This window comes from Eutrigla gurnardus (genome assembly GCF_963514095.1).
Source record: "Eutrigla gurnardus genome assembly, chromosome: 12".
In the NCBI taxonomy this organism is placed as follows: Eukaryota; Metazoa; Chordata; class Actinopteri; order Perciformes; family Triglidae; genus Eutrigla; species Eutrigla gurnardus.
In genome coordinates this window covers 7437027-7456216 of record NC_139926.1, presented here as the reverse complement: position 1 = coordinate 7456216, position 19190 = coordinate 7437027, and the positions used below count along the sequence as shown (strand labels likewise).

Sequence of the window (19190 nt, the reverse complement as noted above, 5' to 3'; positions counted from 1 at the left end):
ACAGACTACACCTTATACCAACACCAGGTGTGTTTTCAGTCAGGCAGTCAGCTGAAGTCAACATGGAGGAGAGGAGGAGAGGAGAAGAGGAGGAGGAAGAGAGTGGAGGAGGATAAGGAGGTGTAATAGCAGTAAATCCATGAAAACATTTTCTCTTCCCTCTCATGGAAACTGCAGCTGAGAAAACACTGTTGAAAATTAGTAGGCAGGAACTACTGGAAGCACGCCTACACACACACACACACACACACACACACACACTGAACATACCATTACACACACGCTGGCTGTGTTTAAAGCCGCTGCTCTGTTTTGTTAAACAAACTTGACTCCCATCAGTGAGAAACACTGAAGGTCTCAAGGTTCAACTCCTCTTTTAGTTTGATACTCGCTCCGTATCCTGAAGGTCTATTTCAGCCAGGTTTAGACTCACGGTGTGTGAGTTTTTAAAACACTTTTTACGGCTCATTGCTGTGTATGAAAGAGTCATTTTAAAGGGCCTTTCACGACACAGGGGTAGCTGTTACTAATTATTTACAGTAACTGAACAAACGTATAAAGCTGATGTCAGCTTGCTACAACCTGTTTAGATTTGGGAATCAGGTTGTATTGAATATGATTGATATAGCGACCATAGAATACTGTTTAATAATGATGTAAACTGGGAAGACTTTAAATTAAGTTTTAGAAAAGACAGTGGCTGAAATTACAAGAGAGTAAGCAGATAGTCCCCCACTCATTATGTAATTATATATCCAAACCACACATATATCTCCATGTATGCATTGATTAAAAAACATTTTTATATATAATTTGGCCACTTTTTATAGGAAGTCATGCTACAACCTGTGATGATACTGTGACTTCTTGTTTTGATTGGACAATGCCACAGATTCACAGAGACTTTAATCACTATGGTAATGTTACGAAGAATTGTGGAAGGACACAAACATTTATTAAAAGATTTATAAAAAGCTGATGCAACCCAGTCTGGAAAACAAAGACTATTGGATGGATGAAAAATTTAGACAAAAAAAAGGGCGATACCATCTCTATACAAACTCACAGCCGAGGATGATCTATATGATAATAGGTATCATATGTACTATAGGCTTATATAATGGCTGTTTATAAGGCTCATAGTTTGTTATCAACTTGTTTGCAAAAGAATGATCACATCATGATTGTTTATGGGAGTACGTGGTTAACCAGACTGTAACACATCACAGCTGAGCTGCAGTGGTTTGAGGAGTTTGAAGTGGTCTGGCGTTTGCACATGTAGTGAACACCTCTACATCGAAGTGGTTTCTTCAGTACAGCCCTCCTGGGACACGTTTCATGGCGACAGTGTAACAGTGAGACCTTCCAGACACAAACAAGACAAAAAGACGTCAATTCTAAATTCATTTTTAATGGTTCAAACTGCTGTGAAAAATATCGGAGTATATTTTGCTGATAAAAGTAGTGTAGTATTGAGTGTTAGTGTGTTTACATGAACAGAGTTACTGTGTGATAATGAGAGCACCGTTGGTCTATCAGAGGCTGTGTTCAGACAGCAGGAACTCCAGGCTTCTTTCATGAAAAGGGACTTGCTCTACGGCCTTTTCACAGTGGACATTTTGACATATCACAGTAGGAAAAGCACAGGTGTGAATAATAAAATGAATGGTGGCTGAATTCCATTAAGTTGCTTCGGTTTCAGGATCCTGGTATTGTGCATGCTCACTATCACCCTGCCAGTTAGAACGGAGCCATTGTTAATGGTATTATTTGCACTCCTGCTTGTCGCTTATGGTGCCTCAAAATGTCTGCTGTGAAAAAAAGCCGTTGAAATAACTTGAGCCAGCTGCAATTTCATTGGCTTCATTCTCAGATTATCCTGCATCTTCTTTGGTATTATTATTAGTTTTCAGTGCGAAGGAGATCATTACCATAGTTCCTGGAATTCCTCTGTTGTCTGACACTCAGAGCACAAACAGAGCAAGCTTTGTAAATGGTTGCAGAAAGTGCTAGGTTTGCATATTTGCTCAATGCTGGCCAACAATACCTTCAAACATTGAAACAGTAAAATGTAGATATTCCATAGTGTTGAAGTACGGTCACATTAGTCTTCTGACGTGATGGTACGGTGCCGATGCAGGTCATAGTGTTGATCAAACAGCCTGTCGGAGCATCGCTGCAGTTTGATGGTGTGATGTCTGAAACTAGATTAATAACATCTCTATTTCATCTATATTTACTGCCAATCCGGAGATCACAAATATTCATAGGTCCAAAGTATAATGTGACCTTTTATGACTCCCCTCCCACAGCATCCAACAGGAAATGCATCACATCCATCAAACAAGCAATATGTCTCAGGAATAACACGCCCTCTTTCACTTTCCCCTCAAAATATAATGCCGTACGTCACATGACCTAATCAACCTGGCCTAAAGCAAAGACATTAAATGTTATAACTGATACAAGTGATGAGCCAACGATCAGTTCTGCGAATGATGAAGAGCCGTTCGGTTGCATTCACAGCGACATTAAAGGGAGTGGAGAGTTTAACGAGAGCTTGATAAACTATTAGTGAGTATATTAGAGTATATGGAGTCCAGGTTGTGCCATTTTGATACGACCATAAGATGCTTTAAAAAAAAAAAAAAAAAAAACATTCGTCAATCAGTAATTTTTCCTGAATTAATCATATTATTTTAAAATGGAATTTCAAATGTGTTAATCTATTTGACTCTTTGATTAAAGCATTGTGCCACACAGAGATTAAGAGACGTGTCTACAGACAGGAAAACAAGGCTGTGGACGCCACGTCAGTTTGGATCCGGAAGTCAAACGATGACGTGAACAAACTAAGCCACTTTTCAAAAATACACCTGTACAATGTACATGTGATGATACCTATAATGTTCAGTTTTTGTTGCCACTGTCATGTCGGTGTTAATTCAACTACATGTTAGCATTTAGGTCGTAGTTAATGGTGGAGGTGTGCCGGACTGCATTATATTTAGAGGTATTCTGCCCCTCTCATGTATGTCAACAGGGAGGATGCACACATTAGAAACACACAGTATAATGTAGTCCAGGAGGAAGGTAGAATGAATGCTGAGTAGTTATATTATTGCATTAGATTGTACAGGTGTAACGGATGAAGTGGCCACTGAATATACATTTTCAGTGCAACAGTTTGTAACACGGACATTTGTTGTTTTCTGTTGTCGTGACAAATCAAGACCAAAGGGGCTGAATCCAACAATACTCATGTAAACTCTCCATCTGCCCACATTCTGCTGCCTTTGTTGCTACTTCCTGGTTGCTGTTGGTCTTGTTGCTCTTGTTGCTGTCAACAAAGCGCAAATAGTATTCTTTCCTTTCTTGCCGAGTTGAGTAAAGTTAAGCTACATATCTATCACAGTCCAAAATGTCCAAGTCCAAATGGCTTTAAATGTCCTGCGTCACATTGCCATGGTAACATCATGGCCAATAGCCATGATGATTAAAGACTGTGACCATGGGGAGGAGCTATGGAGCCAACATGGCTGTCACTGAAAATAAATGTGTTCCAAAAAAGTGTCATGTACGTACTGTATGACTGTGCGTAGGGTTTAGTACTACAGCTTTGAAGCTCCACCCCCTGTCGTCTTTGAGTGCTTTAGGTGTACACACACACACACACACACACGCACACACAAATCACACACACACAATACACAAATCACACACACACACAAACACACTACACAAATCACACACACACACAAACACACTACACAAATCACACACACACACAAACAGGCACACTAATGTTTGTGCAAAGAAAATAGATGACAAAAATCAGACTCCAAACAGTCTGATAGATTCAGCTACAACAGCCTGTGATAGTGCAATAACCACACACACACACACACACACACACACACACACACACACACACACACACACACACACACACACACACACACACACACACACACACACACACACACACACACACACACACACACACACACACACACACACACACACACAGTCAGATCTCAGTGGCGACTCCGGCGTTGAGCTGCTCGGCCTTTCCCCTGCATGTTCTGATGCCATCTCTGGACAAACAAACAGACAGACAGGAAGTGAAATTAATGAACTGTCACTCCATACACAATACATCACGTTCCAGATGAGATCTGTTGCTACGGTGATCTTAAGGATTCAGCCACTGCATACTCAGATATTAATCACCTTAATTAAAAAGTTTGAATAACTCTGAAGGTGTTTTCAAACTGACATTTCAAAGTCAATGGAAGGACACGAGTAAACATAAGTTCACTATAGTCGGTAAAAACGGACAGTTGGCTAAGCCCCACCCACTTAGTTACTGTTGCTATTTCCATCAAAACCTCAATTCTGGCACGACACGTTTGCAGTTCATAATGATAATTAATGCTTAATGCACCACTGAGGGTGTCTTTACATAAAATAACAGCAGCTCTGAAACTGCTGCTGTCTGTGTGTGCACACCTTGATCTTCCTGCCCAGTTTTTCCTTCCACCTTTGAGCAATGGAGCTGTCAATCAGGAGCAACCTGCAACCACAAACACAGAGGGATGTTTTCACACAAGATTTTACAATGGAGGTGACCCCTTCTAACGTCAGAAGAAATTGTTACAATTGTATTAAGCTTCAGGGAATGAAGTAGTGCTGAAATGTATCAGTGCAACATCTCATACAACAGTTTTTACAAGTTGGAGAAAGAAGAGACAACTAGCTGACTCACTGACTGCTATATTGCAGATCGGACATCGACTTACCACTAATTGGACAAATGCGTTGCCCTGAAGAGCCAGCATTGAGTTTATAGATCATATTGACGAGCTGGACATTTATCTAACCAATTTCCTGGAGGAAACCCTGATTTCAATAACAATTATTTTACTATCTGTTGCAATCCACAGTCATACCTGGATGTCTCCTCGTTCTCGTAGCCCATAATGAGGTACTCTTCCCCAGGAGTCAGAGGAGGACACAGGCAGGACGAAGAGTAGTAGAGCGTCTGCGTCTCTTTGGGAATGTTGACCAAAGAAGACTTGAGCACCTCCTTCACCTCCACCACTGCAGTGGGCTCCAGACCACGGTTCCTCACCTCCCTCACCCTCGCCCTGATCACTGAAGGAGAGAGTCATCAGCATACATGGATACATTGGACAAAAGACTTTAAAGAGATGAAAAGTCAGTTTATTTTATTAATATCTTGGTTGATGGAAAAAAACCTTGAGTCATTATTTTAGTTTACCCTGTCCTGGTTCCAGACCTCTGAGTCACTGCCCACATATCTCTGGGCCAGCTCAATAAATATAAAAATCAGTGAAAAAAACAAAGAATTCAATTGTCTTCCAGTATAGTTCTCATTTGTCCATCAAACCCAACAATAGTGTTGGATGCATTTCTTCAGTCATCATGAAGACCAGCCGCTGTCCTTGGTGCTGAAAAGGCAGCTCGTTGTAAGGACAGTGATGACATTATGGAGGTTAACGTCTGCCTGGACTGGATGCTTCCATATTGCCCAAATGTTGCGCCAAAAGAACAGTAACATGTGGTCCCATTGGTGTCCAATAAGAGTTGGCATACATGGTGCCCATTAAGAGCCAACACATTACTTTGGCCTGAACTCCCAAAAAGACCTGTTTCTTTGTAATTTATTTATAAACCTCTTAGGTTTGTCCAAACTTGACTTTTTCATCCTGCCAGTGACACCAGTAACCTGGAGCCCCTCCTCTCTGTCTCTACCACTGGATAATGGATACAACCATCCAGGATGCACAACAGCAGCGGCCCACAGCAGGGAACCAGGTAAACCTTAATGAATTACAGCAGTGTGGACTGGGAAAACACAACAAAAGCTTTTGTAGTAACACATTACCATTGTGCATAAGAACCGAAACGCCATTGCAAGTATGGCTCCAAGAAACTAGAAGAGGTGGAAGCTGCAGAGATGGAGAATCCAGAACAACCAGCGACCATATGTGTGTGTGGTGTTACGGGTTGGAATCAACAGTTTAATGAACAACAGTGTTATTTAGCAGCAAGTAAGCGCACCAGCATTCAAATTATAAAGACCACCTTGGTGTGCACTCTGATGTGCCTCCCTTTTAATAATATCTGAATATTTTGAACGTGAGATCTTGTTTTTTATCATGGAAAATGTTTTTTTATCTTCCCCAAATGGATTCTGTGGCCAAAGAGGCATTAGTGAGCTCAAGAAGTCCACATGGAAATCTCTGCTGGATTTGCCAAATCATGCCTGTGCACTGCAACCATCTGGAAAACCTTCTGAGCTCTTAGCTTTCGTGTGTCTAATTTAATTTAAGTAACCATATAGCCTCTACACCAGGATCCTTCCCTCCACATGAAAGAGAAAAACATGTCAGAGTACCATTCCTTCTTCTCATATATGATACATGTGTGGGGTTTCTCGTGTCTTATATGTGTCACAGTATCACAGCTGAACCCTTCTCAGAGCTGTAGACTATCTGTTTATTCTCAGTGGGATAAGCAGGAATGGAAACACTAAATCATTATGTGGAGGGATTCAGAGTGTTATTATTATTATTATATGATCTCATATAACAATAACTGATAAATTCTCATTAGTATAGCATTACGTACTACCTGCAGTATAAAATATGGTCATAGAGTAAAACACTGTTGTCCCAGATGACTCACCGTAGTTGTAGTTGTTCCTCTGGTAGGTTTTCAAACCCATTTTGACGATCTTACACTTGCATCGAACTACAGACACACAAACAAAGTAGGGGATCATCATTTTTAAAAGAAAAGCGATGGACAGAAACTGTATTCAGGCTGCACAGCCTTAAAAGTCCACGTTTCCAGACTGAATTCGTCACTTTGCATTTACATCATATGGGATGAATGCCAATGGGATGGGAAAGAGTCCCATGTTTACGATTTGTGAGCACTCACGTTAGCTCAAGACGGTTGTATGATTGGTGGTTGTGTGAGGGATAAAATAGAGCAGTATATCCATTAAACTTGTGTTTAATTACCTTGAATTATGGAGTGACACAAAAGAGAGATTACATGTTCATCATTGAGCTTTAGAGGTGCTGGTAGGTGGATTGTGTTCCCTTTGATCAGTCTTTATGCTAAGCTAAGCTAAAATGCTGCTTGCTTTAGCTTCAAAGTTAGTTCGATCTTCTCATCTCATCAAGAAATGTAATTTAATTGTTTAATTTAACGTAATTAATACCATTTCACAAAATGTTGAAGTACATTTCACTTTTTATGGCTAAGCCTAAGGAGAAGGAGCCTGAACTGAAATAAGCCCGTAAGGGCTTTAGCCTCGATCCCTCAGGGATTTAAAGGTCGTCACCTAGTAAATGGTGTGTGAGAGTGTGAGATGCTGCAAGGGCTGAAATTAATATAAATATGAATGACAAACACTACAATAGTGGGTTTTAATTTATTACTGCCAGATTGAAATGTCTTCCAAGCTCTTGCTCTTGCATTTCTCCAAATATGTACCATCTTAAATCCTTAATGTTTCTGCATAAAAATTAACATAACAGGCGAGTGCGTCCTATTTTTTTAAAACTTTTTTTTCAATGCCGCTGGGCTTCTCCTCGTAACCATTTTAACCCACATCCCAATGCTATGAATTGTGAGTAATTCCCTCAGGCAAAGTCTGCAGAAACGCGGCCTTACTGAAAGACTGCAAGAGAGCCTTCCAGCCCTCAGTGGGACAGCCCTAAGCCCTTGCAGACCTTAGGCTTTTGGCCATAGAGACAGGTAGACAGACAGGTTACCTCCATTTGGTCCTCTGCAGTGGAGGTTGTTGGAGTCCATTGGGAAGTCTGGATTGGATTCTGTCAGGAAAGATAAACTCTTTAGCAAATTGGTTAAACTGATTTCCAGAATGTTCAGATACACATCAGCATGTTAGTGAGAAATGCATGACTTCCGGAGCAGAACTGACTGGCTGCGTTGTTGCTCCTGTCATTTGTGGAGCTTCTGAGACGGCACGTTAGTTTCATTCATTCAAAATGCTGCTTGTGATGATCAAATCATAATCAACCAGCAAACACAACATGCTAACTTCTAGGAAAGCAGGCACAGCTTGGACAGAGAGAAGGTCAAAGGTCAGCCTCACCTGGGTTACACCTGGCTGGGTCCTGGTAGTATGGATCTACATAGACAAAGAGAGCCATCGGTCGGAGTCAGAAATTGTGCACAGAAGAATAATAGAGAATAATAAAATGGAACCAGCTTGCATTTTTAACGAGACACTCTTAAGTCCTGCTATAGTGGACCCTAGGTTGCTATAGTACCCGCTAGAGGCTGCAGTGTTCATAATAGGTGAATTGGTGCAAAGTTATCGGCAACCTGAAAGCTGTACCGGACTGCAGTGGCGAATTTGATACCTTGCAATCCTTCCATATGGTCATGAGCATTGGTGGTTGTGACAAATTGAGATCGTGGATACAACTGACCAAAATGAGTTTTCATCCAGAAGGAGATTGTAGTAAAAACCGGACTCCGTGTCATTCAGTAGAGCCACAAGACTCAGTCTTGCATACTCATCATCCGTTCTCAACTCCTCAACAGGGGAAAGATTACTTTTAATGAGGTTTGATTTTGAGACAGCAGAGCTTTGCTTTTGGCAGTGCACTCCGTGTCACAGCGTCTTTGAACACAACACACAGTTAGCAATGAATGGAGAGAAATGCAAACTGTGGCTGCTTTAGATTTCCGTTCCAACCAGAGACAAGCTTATTAACAGACACTTTTAGACCGGAGACTGGCCACTGAAAATCCCTGGAATGACTTGAAACATCCACCCTGGCTGAACCTCCGCAAATCAACAAATCACACCGAGGGAAAATCCCAAAACCCCGCTGAGTCGAGCCATGGAAGCTCGGAGATATGTGGGTGTATCGTTATGGAGGTCAAGGGGATTGAGATGAGTATTTTTTCAGGACTTGCTGGTCTGAGGCCTGTTTTAAGAAGCAGAGTACAGTGAGGGTTTTATTTAGTGTAAAATGAGTGGGCCGCCTGTATCAAGGAGCTCTTTGAGAAAGTCAGTGGGAGTGAAAACGGAGGGGAAATGACTCACGCTATCTGTTCGAGAGGGAGCGGCAACAAACTGCTGAGAGTAGAAACATGATAGAAAACACTCAGCTAAGCAGGGAAAACTTCTTCCTGATGGTCCATGCTTTTCAGTGAAGAGAATGAGGTCGCTTCCATATTGAGACGTTTACGGGAGTGACATAGTTTATAACATTAAACTGATATTAGACTTATTTGTTTATTTCAGAGGTTTTGTGTGCTGTTCCTCCTTCTACTTGATGACTTTCCATGAACATCGGACACTAATGAGAGACTATTACTTAACCCCATAGTCCACTTTTCAACAAGAATGTAAAAAAACAGTATCAATATTGTGTGTTATTGTTAGCAGTGATATTAAAATCATGATATCATACTGCTTTGATACATCGATGAGTCATTGTGTTCATTTCATAAATCTAAATAGTTTTCACTTTGAATTGCCTTTTTGTTGAAGGGTGCCATACAGAACTTGCTTCCAACTTAGGGGAAATGTGTTTGTGTTTAAACGTGGGGACGGCCAGTTGCTTCATCATTCCTCCGTTTGATACTTACAAAAAGTTCATCTGACAGGGAAAGGATAAAAACTGGGATAAAAGAATACAAGTTCCATATTTTCAGCAATAATATAAGCTCAATAACATTAGCAGTTTATATTCTTTTTCCTTTTTCTATGTTTTTACTTGACTTTGTGCTTTTTGCTGTTAATTAACCCCAACTTGTACAAAGCAGTCAGCTGGTTTTTGACACAAACAATACCTCAGCGGTCTTGGAAGGCAAATCTCAGTCATAAATATAATAATGATATAAATGCCGAATGTAGTGATACCTGGTCCCTCTGCCTTGACGATGGCCTCAGGTGAGATGCAGACTCCGCGGTCGTACAGCGGCAGCTCGCTGCAGGCCAGGCTGTCGGGCCAGCTGTGGTTGTAACGCTTCATCACTGGCTCACAGCCGGACTTCGCCCGCTCGCACACCGCCTTACAGGGTTTGATGGGCTCGTGTTGGAAGTCGATGGTGCAGATGGGAGCATACATGGCACACAGGAAGAAGAGCAAATCTGGACTGCAGCCAGTACCTGAACAGGCAAAAAAAAAAGAAAACACAGACAGGTGGGTTACCAGGAGTTTAACCTCTGAAGAACCATGTTAAAAAGAAAATGTTCAACTTCTTCAAGCATTCTCCCAGCCAACACACTCCTATAATATAATAATATCTGAACCATGAGTGTTGTTGGTTGTGCTGGAGGACATCACTCTAGTAACTTCTCTAAGCCGAGGCTGCTGGATAAGGTTCCCATGGCTGCAGGCTACCTTCTTAAAGTAAAACCAGGCTTATGGGTTGAAGGTTTGTACAGGTAGTCTCCTAAATCTCCACCCCACACAACCTCCCTCGTGGGTTCCAAATTAAAACCTTGGGGTATAAAAAGGTTCTTGGGTGAACCCCATGTGTGGGTTTCTGTTAACAACCAGAGAAGGTGGAAACTTTCTGAAAAGAACCCTCACTGTGGATCCATATCACCATAGAAGCGTGTTCTGTAAAACCCTTTCTATTGGGGTCTAGGTAGACCCTTTGAAAGGGTTCCTTACACTCATTGGTTTGACGTGTTCTATGATAATAAAAACCCTGTTTGCTTTATTTTTTACTGTGGTTAGAGGAGAAATCAGTGTTTCTAATGCAGAGCAGGGCTGAGGTTTGGCAGCAAGGCTTCACAATGGATTCACAGAAATACTTGGAACTTGTGACCTGAAACTGCCTCCTGGTTTTAAGCCTGCAGGTCTTTCATTAGGACATTTTTTCTGGTTAAAGCTCATTGCCTTTCCCCATTCTCTCTGCCTCTGACCTCAGCTGAGCTCTTGCTTCAGCCAAAGCATAAATGTATTTATTGAAGACAGACATGTATGCATCACAACCTGTCATGGTAGTCAATGAGGTTGTCCACATGCATTAAATGTAAATCCTTTACAGTTGGGTTTGTGCCACAAAGCTAACCGGCTACCTCATTACCTCATATAGAATATCACACACACACACACACACACACACACACACACACACACACACACACACACACACACACACACACACACACACACACACACACACACATGAATAAAATAAAGAAATGTGAAAAAAAAATATGGTTCAAATATGATCATGAAAAAGGATATAAGTATTGGAATTTAGCCTCTGGCAGGTGAGATAAGGAACAGCAGTTGCCAAACTAGCAGCTCGGTGAGGCTGCATTTAGGAACTGTGGTCAAGTCAATAGATTGATCCTCTGGGGGACAAGAATGTCTGTACATAATGTCCTGGCAATCCATCCAATGTTTATTGAGATATTTCAGCCTGGACCAAAGTGGTGGACAAACTAACCTTGCATTACTATTTCCCTGGTTGCTGGCCAAAAATGAGTAGCAATTTATGGGAAGCAAAAAATGTAAATTACAGCAGCAAAAAACACAAAATAATGTTTGAATTTTAAAGATGAATATGTGGTAAAGTCAAAGAAACTGATATTTGAAAGATGGGGAAAAGTGGGTTTCAGATGCTTTTTGACCACAAACCTACATCAGCTTTAAATCCTGGTTAAAAAGGACCATCCATGAATGTAATAGAACACCGTGTGGCTTTACGGATTACTGATCACAGTGTCATTCAGGGTAATATAGATTGTGTGTCATATTCACTTTCTACGGAGACTGACGAGATAAGATAAAGAAAGTGAAACTGGAGATAAAATCGTTCTGTGTAAACTACATATAGTTTACAGACGGAGGTAGTGTATGTGCAGAACGTGCAGGTTTGCAGAGCAGTTATTAGCTCAACTTATCACAGAGGTTGTGATATCTGGTATCAGCTGCTGTGTAGAGGAGAAAAGATTCTGAATACACAAAGAAGTTGAAAAGAGACAACAGGGTCAACAGTTCAAGTCCGTCATTGAAATGTAACTGGAGAACATGCCTTGATAGCGACATTTATAATTGATTTGAAACTTTTGCTTATAAGCTCATTTAACGCACTCAGCTAACAGCTAACAGCAAGTAAGTCCCGTCCACACCAAAGGGAAGAACAACAAATGTATCTCCAATTACTTTGTTTTGTAAGCAAGCAAGCATTTTGTTGAAATCTCAGTTTGTCAATAGGCATCTTATTTTATAGTGGAATGTGGATGTGAAGTTGCAACTGAAAGTTGCCTTAGCTAACTTGCTGATTTGTGCTAACATTAGCTCGCTAACAGCTAACCTATCCCATTCCAAGTTAATGTTCAACATCATGCTGAAATCTAAAAAACTAAATCCCTTGGTTGCATATTGTGGCACAGATGGTTTCTCCTTAGGTGGCTGTGGTTATCAGAGAATGACAACGTTAAATGCGCCGTCTCTGTAGCTCTGTGGCAATATTAGTGCGTTTCTCTGTCGGTTGTTTGGTCCACCACTTTGGTCGAATCGGAAATCTCATAACCTTTGAATTGATTTCCATGGAACTTGGTACAGATAATTATGGTCCTTAGAGGATGAACAACAGCGACTTTCCCTCTAGTAGAAGCAGGTTGTTATTTGTGGGTCAGAGTGAAGTATCTCCACAACTCCTGGAGGAATTGCTCTTTCAAGGCTAAAAGGGCCCTGGACCTCGTGAAGCTGCTAGCATAGCTGCTGGTTTTATAACGAACCAAAATTTTGTTCTGGATTTACAATTTCATTCATCATGCATTCTTCAGTTCTGATAACATTTTCCTTTCCAACGGTCGTGCTGCCCAAACTACATCAGCAGTTTCAGCTCTGCAGAGAGCCTTGAAATCCCGACACACATTGTAAAACTTTGCGTATGACTGCGGTGGAAAACCTCCAATGTTTAAAAATGTGAGGCTGAGATAAGTGATGGAAATTTGAAAAAAAAAAATGTACTTATATAATGATTCGGTCTCTTTTTTGATTTTTTTAGTTAGAAGCAATTGTGAATAGACCTGAGAGAGGAGGATGAAGAGCACTGAGTAGATAAGAGATGATGAAGGCATGAGGAAGCGTGAAGGTATGATATTGACACAGTGATATGTTAACCTCTGCTGTACGGAGCAAAGTTTTCTCTGGATATTAAAATGAATACTTCTCTGAGAAAAACAAACTGCAGATACATTTTCTGATGTTATTCTTTCTCTTGTCAATGTCAATCAGTTTGTTGTCCTGGGGACATGTGACGTTATAAGTGCTTCAGTGACGGAGAGGAAAAATGCAGCTATTTCTGTATGTTATGTTGGTGGTGGTGGTAGTTGTTCTATTTGTGACATAACTTTGACTTCTGCATAGCAAAGTTTTCGTTCTCTTGCTCTTAGAAATGAACGGCTCCAGGTGAAAAGTTGATCTTTATTTGAGTACACACTAAACGGAATACCAATGGATTGTTTTGATGCAGTCAGTATTTTTTATATTACTGCTGGGTTATTTACCCAAACTTCTCACAACTGGCTATTTTGTTGTGAGAAGAAGAAACTGAAAATGACGTGCATATGACATTCAAACCTGTAAAGGATGCACATTAGAGATGCAATGATTATTAATCGGTAAGTCATCAATAGGGAATTGACAGGATTAAATTAATACATTTGTGATGGTTTCAGCTTCTCAGCTGTGATAACTTTCTGCTTTTACTAGTCTCCAAATGTGATACCTTCAGGTTTTAGACAAGGCTGCTCCCACATGCACTGGATGCAGCGCTGCATTGCTAGTATGATAACCAAAATGTAATTAATTTTTGACCCAATGTTTCAGTGTTTTAGTGCACTGACACATCAGCACACACATGCTAGAGATTTTGGAATACCGCAGCTATTTAGAACAGATTTTGGCCAGACTTCCTGTGAAAAACCGGGATCTTAATTCCCAGTATTCAACCCTAGTCATGCGATGAGCCTTTACATCGTGAGTCCATACATATTTGTGTACTAGGTCTAACTAGATATCTTCTTTTGTCTGCACGGCATTCATCACTCTGATGTTCCAAGACAATTTCAATCAGCAATGTATATTTGCAGCTTTCTTCCTGTAACTAATTTCATGAACGCCCGAGTGACTGAAATGTTCCCCCAGCAGCTACCCAGCTCCGTGGTACGTGGACTGACTTTCTTGGATCTAGTCAAACCAGAAACCAAGCTCTGATCAACTCTTCAAAATATGGCTGCTTTATCGCTGATAGGAGCCAATTTATTTTTCCCCCGTATTGAGTTTACTTAATCAAAATGATGGCTTCCACCAAAATGTTTCCATGATCTCTGAGTGAAATGATGGTTTGAGGTTTCCCGTAACTCCATCAGAAGAGTTCAGACCAGATCCAGCTAACTTATTCCTCCTGTAGATATTAAACAGGAGAGAAAGCAACAGCAGCTGCCAATGATCTGGAATCTGTTGGAAACGGCTCGTCACCGGGCCGAGTCAAGGTTCAGTTTACCTTAATGACAAAAACTGATGAAATAGTTTGGCTTTTATTCGTCCAGTGTTTTCTCTCTGACATTTCTGCCTGAACTGGTGAATTTAGTTCCACCCCACAAAAACTGTGAGCCCCTGGGTGAGTTCTAGATTAAAACCTTGGAGTATAAAAGGGTTCTTGGGAGAACCCCATGGTAAGGTTTTTGTTAGCAACCAGAGAAGGTGTTAAGGTTCTGAACACCCTTCACTGTGGATCCATTACACCATAGAAGGGTTTTCTGTAGAACCTTGGGACTTCTCGATAGAACCTTTTTGCAGCATGTAAATGTGATATAATGTAAATGTAGAAAATGCATTATTTGAGGACTATTTGAGGAGTAACTGCACCAGTCTCTTAATCCTGCTTGGGCAGCAGCGCTGTATGGCCACACTGTAGTACAACAATAACATCACAGTTTGGTATGGCTGTTTTAAGTCACCTCAGGTTTAACTTCTCAGCTTGTTCCAGTGATACACAGACTACTGACATTGCTGTTGGGTTTGTTTACAGACAAACTCAAAGTTACTGTCTGATATTAGTAGGAGAACCCCCCCCCCCCCTTACAAATGGAGGGTGTACAAAATATACTGTGAAGAAATGAGTGTTGCCTGCAAAACCCCATAAATGTAATTAACTGTAAACACACATCTCATATTAATGGGCATACTTTATTTCCTTTATACGAGCCCTGGAATGAAAGAAGTCAAGTATTAAAAGGTAGGCTATTATAACAGAATGATGGTTGAATGTCCTGAATAACAAATTGAATTGACTGTAAAATATTTACTCAAATGTAGGTTTTGTAAGACTTTATGTTTCTAAAGCATTTAAAAATAAAGTAGGGGATCTTTGTAAAATCCTTAGACATATTAACATTGCCTTTATCAGTAAGCTATTCGTGGCACACACCTCATGCCGGCGCGCCTACGTCTGTTGTACTTGGCTGTGATGTAGCGTGGTACTGGAGTGCATCGCTACGTCACTGCTGCAGGGTTTGTAGAAACTTCACCTTGAGTTGGCGGTGCTGCAGAATTATTAGATGTGTAATTACTCCTTTGGGTAGGTCAAATTAGCTTTCTGCTCCACTAAATTACCCCTAAAAAAGATTCAATGTCACAGTTCTGATGTTGGTCATAAATAAATATTGCGTAATTTTATCACATTTTCTTTTGTATTCTCACTGACCCTTTTTAAAAACTACATCTGTCTCTTTTGCTTATTGTCATTCGTCTCCTTCATTTTTTACTTTTTCTGTCCTGCCTCTTCTTCTTTCTTACGTTCCTTCCTAACCCCTCTTTGTCTCTCTCCTTCCATTTACTTCTTTTACACTTTATTCCTCTTTTACTTTTACAGTTATCAAAGTTATGGTTGCAACTTGCAACTAATGATTATTTTCAGCACAATTTCCTAAAGCCAGAGATAATGTCGTATTACTGCTCGTTATTCGGTGTGCAGAGATATAAAACAGACAAAAACAGCAAACTCGCATTGAGAAACTGAAACCAGAGGATAGATAGTGTAAAAAATACAATAAGCAATCAGTCGCTTTTCAAAATAGTTGAATCCTATTCATTGTGTTGACGGTGATGATGTGGTCGTGACAGGAGCAAATTAAATCATCTTTACTAAAGGTTTGGAGCCACTTTGCAGTCTTTTCACCATTAAATATAGTTTTACCATATATATGAATGATTTAAATACATATATTATTGCTATACTGTGTTTGTCTGGAACAGTCTACTATAATGATTTAGTTCATAAAGTAGTTTAGTTACTAAAATAAAAAATTTAACTTAAAATCACATAACCTGCATAATATTATTTTGTTCACATAATGTCCGAAAAAGTGAAATATGCCATCACAATTTCCTAAAGCCTAAGTCTAATTGTTAGTCGATTATTATTTAATCAACTAATACATTGACTCAGCTCTCAAACAGTTTGATCATTATTGGAATCACATTTTAAGCAAAGGCTAAATTTTGTGTTCAATATATATATTTCCACTGTCACATATAAAGTTGGAATTATTTTTTCAGACACAATCCTCTGTTTATTCCTATTTAAATGCATCAGTAATCACTTTTGACCAGGTGCAATGATTCTATTATGTGTCCCAATTACCCAGTTTAAATGAATACATTCATAAAATGTGAATATATATAAAAATTAAATAATACATATTTTAAGAATTGTGTATTATTTGACTTTTTGATTTGTAAGAGATCCGTTTAAAAGTCTCTGTTGTGCTCAGAGGAGAAATGGGTGGGGGGGATCATAACACAAGCTGAATGCTCAACTAACATAAAGTGAAACTTCAGTTTTCTGTCGGTGCAGTCAGGCTGGCACTAAATGAAGTCCACTGATCACGAGTGAACTCACCCAGCAGCCCCTCGAACTGCTCGATGGCCAGCACCGCGTTGTCCTGCGTGCTGTGGTGGAGGTGGTTCGGCATCTTGGTCATGTTCCACGGCATGGACCGGCACAGCGGGATCCGCACCGACTCGCAGGACGCCGCCCGCACCGCAGCCGGCCACAGGGCGCAGGACACGGCCAGCAGAGACACGCCGAGTCCCGGGGAGAGCATGTCGGTCGCGTTGAGAGAGCGGACGCCGGACTCACGGCAGCGCTGTCGGTCACTCACGGTGAGTTAAATCCAAATAAGGACGTGCTTTTCCTGCTGATTGGTGCTTTTCTGCCGCTGCGGCTGTCCGGTCTGCAGCCAGCTCGAGGAAGCGGGAGGAGCTGCTTTCTTATTCAGACTTTCACCTCCTCCTCTTCCTCTTCCCCCCCTTCTCCACAACTCCCCTCCTCTGGTTTCTTCACCTCTCTTCCTCCTCCTCCTCCTCCTCCTCTTCTTCGCCCTTCCCTCCCCTCCTCTTATCCTCCATACTAGAAGATAGATTCCTTTTAAATGAAAAGTCAACACCGGTAAATCCATTAAAAGCTCATAGATGTGCATGTCATTACATTTCATGAAATTTACTAAAGGCGAAGTGCCAATGCAGCAATGTCAAAATACTCCATTACAAGTAAAAGTCCTGCTCTGAGAATGAAGAAGTAGGTCTACTGCAAAATGTACTTAAAAGTGCTCATTCTTTAGTAATATGTCTGCTGGGACTGATGTGTGAAGGTGTTAACGCTGCTCATTTCATGCAGTGGTGGAAAGGACCTGGGTTTTATTCTTTTCTTCCATTTATGTTACTTTATACTTAACAACATGTCAGAGGGGAATACTGCACATTTTGCTCCACTACATTAACCTGACAGATTTGACATGAAAACACACATGACAGGCTACTCATAGAATCCAATACATCATTAAGCCGGTGGTTCTTGGACTCCTCACCAAAACAAAAATCAGTGTGCAATTCTTCTCTTGTGTGTTCCTGAGTCGTCATCAGTTCCAACAGAGAGGAAAGTGCTCCTCTAAACTTCTCACATGGTTGCAATTCAATAGCTGCTCTAAAGATGTCACTAAAAATCAAAGATTAGAGAAAAGTCCGGAAACTGAAAACAGATGGTAGGTATTAAAACTTAGTTTCCAATTCTCTTCCTCTTCATCTTACGGGCCCTCACATCAGCATGGTGACTTTGTGGTGGGACCCGACCCCTAGGTTCCAAACCATTGGACTAAACCAGCTCTCTGTATGTAGCAGCCTTGTTCAAACTAGCTCCACTATAGACGATCTAATAATCAGAATCAGATATCACAGGAGACATTTTTATGTTCTATGGTATGACTATGTTCACTTTTTATACACAGTATGTGGTTTTATTATCGATACTTTCACTAGATTTAACCATAAACTTATATAATATTACTTTAGCAGGATTTTCAAGTACTTTATACGTATTGGAGTATTCTTCACATGCACTGGCACATTTACTAAAGTACAGAATAGAAGTACTTTTGTCTACCTCTGGAGCTCCTGGAGAAGAAGACATGCCCTGCAGGAATCCTGCTGTCAATCCTGTTACCATGACAACCCCTGCCCTTAATGCACAATTAAGTAATCGATGGAGTATCAACAGATACACCAATTGACCTTTTGATAAGCCCCGCCCCCTGCTGCTACTGTGTCAAGCTGTTGGCTACCATGGAGCCCACACTGTCACTCACCGAACTCACTGAAAAAATATGATCTTATTTTTGGAAAAGATGGAAAAGGCTACAATATGCGTTTTTCAGGATGTCAAATGAATTCAGCAGCAAAACCAGGTTGAAATGACACAGATAGAAGCCAAAGCCCAAAGGTCAAGGTGTAAAAATGAACTACGTCACCATGGCGATGCAACACCATTGCATGAGAGTCTAGAGAGCAGAGCCGGTTAGATGTCGGACCCTGGTGGGATCTGGTCAATGCTATGCTTGGCCAGTCCAAGGCCAAATTGTGTCTGGGTATCTACTTTTTTTTGGCAAACATAACCTTTTTCACGTAATCTTGCAGAGTTTTCACAAATGGTTTACACATTAGTCCTTCAGAGTGTTCTGTCTTTTGGACTCGTCTGTGTGTGTAACATGTACAAACAGGACTAAGCTGCAGCGTCGCATCAGGGCTGCAGGAAACATCTTAGGCACTGAGCAAGAAACAGCCACTAGCCTGCAAAGT

General features: G+C 40.8%; 1 protein-coding gene across 1 annotated transcript; it reads right to left on the bottom strand.

Annotated features, from left to right (window-relative positions):
• Window positions 1-1391: 1391 nt before the first annotated feature.
• frzb (frizzled related protein) lies at window positions 1392-17348 on the bottom strand. The gene is made up of 8 exons (XM_084022092.1): window positions 16960-17348; window positions 9944-10192; window positions 8159-8194; window positions 7815-7874; window positions 6715-6780; window positions 4953-5157; window positions 4513-4576; window positions 1392-4097 (listed from the first exon to the last, which is right to left on the bottom strand). Exons 1-8 carry the CDS (start codon window positions 17162-17164, stop codon window positions 4038-4040), a joined length of 945 nt encoding a protein of 314 aa, XP_083878218.1. The 5' UTR covers window positions 17165-17348; the 3' UTR covers window positions 1392-4037.
• Between the last annotated feature and the right edge of the window lie 1842 nt (window positions 17349-19190).

Excerpts from the sequence above, each read along its gene's own strand:
- frzb (XM_084022092.1), bottom strand. The coding sequence starts at position 17,164 with ATGCTCTCCCCGGGACTCGGCGTGTCTCTGCTGGCCGTGTCCTGCGCC. Across the intron at positions 6,781-7,814 it reads CTGCAGAGGACCAAATGGAG|TTCGATGCAAGTGTAAGATC; the intron begins GTAACCTGTCTG and ends GTGTGTCTGTAG. Across the intron at positions 5,158-6,714 it reads GAGGAACAACTACAACTACG|TGATCAGGGCGAGGGTGAGG; the intron begins GTGAGTCATCTG and ends TCTCTCCTTCAG.